Source organism: Panicum virgatum, chromosome 1K, assembly GCF_016808335.1.
Source record: "Panicum virgatum strain AP13 chromosome 1K, P.virgatum_v5, whole genome shotgun sequence".
NCBI classification, from domain to species: domain Eukaryota; kingdom Viridiplantae; phylum Streptophyta; class Magnoliopsida; order Poales; family Poaceae; genus Panicum; species Panicum virgatum.
Window position 1 is genome coordinate 41,649,974 of NC_053136.1, and position 6,454 is coordinate 41,656,427.

Genomic DNA, 6,454 nt, shown 5'->3' on the forward strand with positions numbered 1-6,454 from the left:
CTAATTCTTTTTTACTGCTTCACTCGTTTAATTAAGACATGCTTAACTCCTCTTGTCTTCATGAGTAGCGAGAGCGTAGGAAAACCCTTTCACCTGCTGGAAACCTTTTAAACCTTTTACCGGAGTTGGGAAGGTGGGAATCACCAATTGTCCTGAGCGCTATTAGGAGGGTTGTAGCGCTGCTGGACAATGCGGTTGTGTTGGGCCGTAAGTGAGTGTTAGAACGTTAAGGCGTGCTCGCGATGTGAGGAGACGTCATGTTGCATTCATACCTAGCATGCATGCATACTCTTTCTTGTGGTTTCTAAAGGTGTACTTGATTAATCTAGTGTGCCGTGGTTTATCTTTCGCTGATCTCGTTCTTGTTAACCTTAGTGGGCCAAATCTACCCTTTCTTTTAGATATAGTTCTAGTGTTGGTATGTGTTAGATTTTTATCTACACATTGTCTTTCCATCCTGCCTTTGAGTATCATTCTCAATCTTTCATTTCTGACCGCTAACCGTTTTGTTTATTAACAGGATGGTGTTGCGTTCAGGAAATGATCCAGCTCCCTGGGTCGCTGCGCGACGCCGGCGGGGTGGTGCGGTGCCGGTGGGAAGACGGGCAGCTGTGGTGGGAAGACTAGCAGCGCGCCGCCGCCGGATCCGCGCGCCGCGCGCTCCACCGACGTCGCCGCCGCCGGATCCGCCTCCCCGGGATGCGGCGGCCTCAAGCCTCCCTGGGCCGCGCGCTCCCCCGTCGGCGGGGAGGACGACGGGGCAGCGCGGATCCGCCGCCGCTTCGCGCCTCCAGTTTTTTTTTTTTGCAAAAAAATTTCAACAAATTTTTTTTGAATTCCTTTTCATTTTTTTGGATGAATATTTTTTTAATGACGCAAAAAAAATTTCTTGAAATTTTTGTGCTCTCCATTTTTTTTCTTCAAATTTTTTTTTCTGGTCTCCAATTTTTTTTCTTGAAATTTTTTTCTGCTCTCATATTTTTGCTTGAAATGTTTTTTGGTCTCCAAAATTTTTCTTGTATTTTTTTAAAAAAATTTTAATTAGAAAACAACAAAAAAATTTCTATAAATGGAAAAAAAAAACAACGGTCGGAAAATCGACGTACGGAAGCCTCTGGTACGGTTGACCGTAAACTATCAATACCCTCTCTCACCTCCGGTCCCAAAAGCCGAAATTCAAAAGTGAGGCGCTGGGCCTGGGTCTTCAAAAGCCGAAATTCAAAAATGAGGCGCTGGTCCTGGGTGTTCAAAAAGAAAAAATAAGACGCTGCGCGTACGAGTTTTTGGGCTTGGGCCCATGCTCGAGGCGCCGCCCCTGGTTCCGGCCCGTGCGCGTGCGCGGCGCCGCCGCAGGCCCGCACGGCCGCACCGCACACGGTTTCCCAAGGCCTCGGCCACCCAGAGTCCCATACCCAGAGTCACCACCAGGTCCACTCACCAGCGGCTCAAGGACTGGCCCGACATGTGGCGCTTCGCGAACAAAAGCCCCCGCCGCCGCTCCCGCTCCGCACGCGCGCCGCCGCGACGGAGCCGGCGCCGCCGCCCGAGAAGAAAACCCTAGCCCCGCCTCAAGGGCGCCGTGTCGCTGGTCTCCTGGCGGTGGACGCACCTCGCGAGGCGCCTGCGCCGCCGGCTCGTCCGGCACTGCAGGACCGCTTCTTCGGCCTCAACTCTACTGCCGCCCCGACCGGCGCTGCTAACCTGCGGCGAGCTGTGGCCCGCTCGCTCGGCGCCTCCCAGTTCCTCCGCGACGAAGTGCCCGACATCGGTCCCACGTGGCCATCGTCGCCAGAATCCACAACCTCCGCCGCATCTCGGGCCCCCGTCCCGCGGAGGCGGAGTCCGCGGGGCTTATGGCTGTCCCAGGCGGATGCCTGACGTCGCAAGAGCAGCAGCTCCACCGGTACACCGATCTCGGCCTCCACTTCATGCACCTGCAGTGCAGATCCTCTGCATTGTCGCGACGTCCCCGTGCTCTACTCCAACTTCAGAGTTCAGACAAGGGACGCAGCATAGTTTCTTCAGCGGTCAGAATCTGGTAATTTTGATTGAAGCACAACCGAGGGATCTGAGTTCACGATAAGCTGAGATTTCCCAGAGGAACCTGACAAGTGACAAGAATGAATTTTCCTGTCACACTCTGATTGATTGGTCCGGAAGCCATGGTAAAGTGCTTAAACTTGCTGGTTTCTCTGAATTGAGTTGCAGTTGCTTGTTCGTGTTGTCTGTTAATAACTTCGAGCAGCTCTACAATTCAGCAAAGCCGAGGTTGGGCCAACCGCCAACTTGGCACATACTTTCATGGCCCAATAGCCGAAAGGCCCACCTCAGCAATCTGGAACATATATGCCCGCACACACCCCACACACCCTCCCAATCTTTCCCATCGCCCGCGCTCTCCAACTAACCAGGACGAAGGCAAAGGTTCGGAAAGGGTGAAGCAGAACAAGAAACCAAGAAGATGGCCGCCGTCCGGGGTGGGGGTGGGGGTGGGGGCGGCGTCTCCTCCGGCGGCAGCACTAACACGCGCCACGCCGCCCACCTCCTCCCTATCCCCTGCATCGGAGAGCCCGCGGCCGCCTCTCGCGTCTCGCCGGGCTCCTCCGCGGCCCGCTCCAAGGCCTCGCGGGCTGCCGCGTCCTACGCCTCCGACGCCAAGCCGGAGCCCGAGGTCGAGGCCTCCGCGGGGAAGAACAGGAATATGCCGCTCGCAGTTTCCGCCAAGGGAGGACGCGGCGGGCGCTATGGCAGCCGCCCGGCATCCTCCTACGGCGCCGGGCCGCTCACCCACCGCCATCCCGCCTCCCCGTCCCCATGCACCCGCGGCGTTGGCGACTACCGCGAGCCCCATGGAAGAGATGACGCCTCCTCATCCGTCACGCGGCGACCGGTCAGTTTTCGTGTTCTTGGTTTCCTTTTGCGTTGTTCCAGTTTCAGGTTCTTGCTGGAGACGGAGTTGGTTCCGAAGTTTCTTGGTTCTTGGCCTGCCTTTGATCTCAATTCCTCGAGCGCGGAGTTGGTTTCGAGGTTTTTTGGTACTTTACCTGCGTTCGCCATTCCTTCCTCGATTTTGTGGTTCTTGAACGCTGTTGGAATACGCCAATACATCGTGTTAGCTTTTCTTTTCTGGAGCAGAGGCGGTTTCTTGGATGGGCTCGGTTTCAATCTGAATTCATTTCTTAACAGTTTGGGTTCTTGAATGATGATATGGCATGTTAGTTCTTCTTTTCTGGAGTAGATGCATTTTCTTGGATGGTGGTGTTCAGTTTCGGTCTTAATTCCTTTATTAATTATTTGAGGTTCTTTAATGCTGTTGGAATACCAATATATCATGTTAGTTCTTTTCTGGAGTAGAGATATTTTCTTGGATGGAAGTTCTCAGCTTCTTCCATGAATTTTAGGAACAAACGGCTCTATCTCTTATCATTACCTGTGTCCCGCATAGTTTCTTTCATCAACTAATAATTCTGAAGTATTGAAATTGTTTGGAAATCCACATGCTAGTTAATTGACAAGTAGCAGATCTTGCATCTTGGATGGTTTGGGCTCGTTCTCTGTTCGTCGATTCTGGAAGGCTAGAAATGAAAGCAATATTGCTCACTCATCTTGCTGTCTGCATTTATTTGTTAACTTCATCATCTAACTAAAATTGGATTACTTAGTGTTTGATTCCATTCAACTATTACATGCAGCTCCCAATTTTGTATGCGTTTTTTTTTAATTTACTCCATCCATTTGATCTTTCATAGCCTGCACCCTGCAGTGAATCATCAATAATTTATCCAAATCTTCTACTGCAGGAAAAATCGCAAGGGAGGTTACCAACCAGAGCAGATTTCACGAAGCCTTCTTCTGCGCTGCAAAACGTAAGATTGCAGACGACCAGGCGTCCCTCTTTGCTGGATAGGAGAGGTATCTTCTCACTTGTCTTCATCATTCATAGATCAGCAACATATTTTTCTTGCAACTCCAGCTAGGTTGATGTGTGATATCTCTCCTCACATATTTTCCATCAATATACGGGTACAATAGGTTCTGTCAGTGACGGGAGATTCACTAAGGCCAGAGGAAAGGAGAATGAGGTTTATGATTAGAACAACTGGCAGACTGATAATGTTTCATCTCGTATATCATCAGGTTTGGCTTGAATCTCCTGGGGTTTATCAGTTCTTCAGTGTAGAAATTTAGAATAATCATGTAGCAGCTCGGAATTGGAATTTTGATTCTGATGGTGCCTTTGAAGGTAGCAATTCCAGTCCGATATTCATGAAGCCTTCTGGTACATTGCAAAACATCAGATTACAGACACCCAGGCACCGTTCTCTGTTTGATAGGAGAGGTCGATCTTTTTTCTTGTCTCCTCTGTTCATAGATCAACCGCACATGTTCTTGCAATGCATTTTCAGTGAACCAATTTCAAATATTCAGTTGAGGGGGCCAATCAAGTGCCTCGAAGATCCATCGACAAGGCTGCTCCTAAAGTCAATGAAGGGAAGGATGAGGTCAATGAACAAAATTGGCAGATGCACACCATGTCATCTCATGTATCCTCAGGTATTGGCCTGAACCTTTTGAATTTCATCAGATTGTCAGTAAAATCTGAAATTTGGGATGATCATGTTTATTGCAGTTCGTGATTGGAATTTTGAGTTTGATGTTGCCTTTGAGGGTAGAAATCATAGTGCACATCCGGTGAAGCCTTCTGCTATGCTGCGGAACATCAGGGTACAGATGCCCAGGCATCCTTCTCTGCTGGATAGGACAGGTAGCTCTTTTTGCATGTCTTTTTTCTTTCTTTTGCAATGCACGTTGGACAAATCAATTTCAAATATGCAGTTGACAGGATAAATTTATTTTTTATGTGCCAAGCTTGTTCCTCAGATAATTACCATCAACATGTGGGTGCATTCAATGCTATCAATGAACGGAGATTGCCCAAGGTCAGTGAAGATGATCTTTTTCTTAAAAAAACTTGAAATATTTGCATCAGGAGTTCGTTTATTAAGATTTCTTCTGTCAATAGTGGAAATTTGGCATGCATTCCTTGGTGCATGCATTTTATCTCAGTTCTTTTCAAGTTAGTTTACTGAAAAATATGTATGGAATGTTAACAACTATTGATTACTTTTCAGCTAAACTCATTTTCAAGCAACTAGCAGTGATTGTGTTTTTTTAAGTTTGCTGTTCCTTTACTATCCAAATAGTGTGTGTGTGTGTGTGTGTTTGGGGGGGGGGGGGGGGGCATCAAAACAATATCTAAATTTTATTACCTTCCAGTTATGCTTTTGCAGAACATCTAACTTCGATTTTGTTAGCTAATGTGTTCTTGGTTTTATAATCTCTGTCCAGATATTAGAGGGCCTTTGTCCTTGTAACCCTTTCATTGCAGCATTCTTTGATCTAGGAACATATTTGCCAGTGTTGACTTTTGGTCCCCTTTTCTATCAAATTATGATTTCTTCAGTATTGTACCATCCAGTAGTAGGATTTTCACTTGGTAGTCCAGATTCAAAAAAAAATAACATAGCTTGTTTGTTTTCTTAGGGTTGCGTTTTGACCACCAAATGTGTTAGGCAATCCTATTCCACCGCATCAAACAGTAGCAAGTCTGCTCCAGGGCCCTTGGATAAAGTGAAAGACAAAGTGGCCATTGTCCGTTCAGCTTCAGCTCATACATCAGGTGGCACTGTGGGCGCCAAGAAGAAAGAAGCTTATATTACCACTTTGGGTGCCGGAGGTGGGTGTGGGGACCCTCACCCTCCACCCTTCTACAAGTGTGAGGTGTGCCGCAAGAGGACGGCCTTCTACAGGCTCAAGTGCTGCCGTCTGGTGGTAGGTGAGTGCTGTGGCTGCACTTGTGAACCAGCTGAAGCTGAGGAAGGCGAGAAGCTGCTGCAGTCCCGGAGAGGCAAGGTGCAGGCTGGCAAAGAGAAACTGCCCAAGGTGAAGCTTGAAGGTTCAGATCTTTTCCTGTGGCAGCCGTGCTCCTTCCCTGCAGGACTAATGTTATGCATGGCGAAACGGACTGGGAATATCCTGCAGTACTACTTTGCACCGGTTGACGAGCTTATGAACCCAAAAGTCAGAGTGGTAAGGGCAACAGTGTACAACTTCCGTCAACATGGACGGAACGCTAGATCCCTGTCAGTAAGAGATGAGCTCCTAATGCGCGAGCAGCTGCGCTAGCAAACATGTATCTCCTTTCTGTACATGCATTGTATGATACAGACTTTAACAGAATGTTTTTTTTAGAGCAACTTTAACAGAATGTTAGAACTCAGAAAGTGCACAGCTAGTGCCCAGGTGAACTATCTGCAGATAGAATAGCAGATGCTCTTGTTTCCATTGGGCTCTTAGGTTTTCTGTAAAATCTGTAATCTCAGCGATCTGTATGGATGCTTGTACACCCAAACCTTAAGTGGCTTTCAATATAAGCCGAGTAGAGTTTGGTTGA

At 48.2% G+C, this 6,454-nt stretch overlaps 1 protein-coding gene across 6 annotated transcripts; it reads left to right on the forward strand.

Moving 5' to 3' along the window:
• The first annotated feature begins 1,369 nt into the window (after window positions 1–1,369).
• Window positions 1,370–6,454, forward strand: LOC120708743. 6 transcript variants are annotated; one of them, XR_005689475.1, is made up of 9 exons: window positions 1,370–2,165; window positions 2,246–2,890; window positions 3,801–3,912; window positions 4,033–4,137; window positions 4,244–4,339; window positions 4,429–4,554; window positions 4,631–4,765; window positions 4,870–4,940; window positions 5,545–6,454. XR_005689475.1 is itself a non-coding variant. In XM_039994146.1 (6 exons), exons 2-6 carry the CDS (start codon window positions 4,267–4,269, stop codon window positions 6,184–6,186), a joined length of 1,047 nt encoding a protein of 348 aa, XP_039850080.1. In that variant the 5' UTR covers window positions 4,087–4,137; window positions 4,244–4,266; the 3' UTR covers window positions 6,187–6,454. The 6 variants fall into 6 exon arrangements, 4 of the variants coding, with proteins under 4 accessions (XP_039850080.1, XP_039850098.1, XP_039850085.1 ...); XR_005689473.1 differs by having other exon boundaries at window positions 1,370–2,890; XM_039994146.1 differs by lacking the exons at window positions 1,370–2,165; window positions 2,246–2,890; window positions 3,801–3,912 and having other exon boundaries at window positions 4,087–4,137.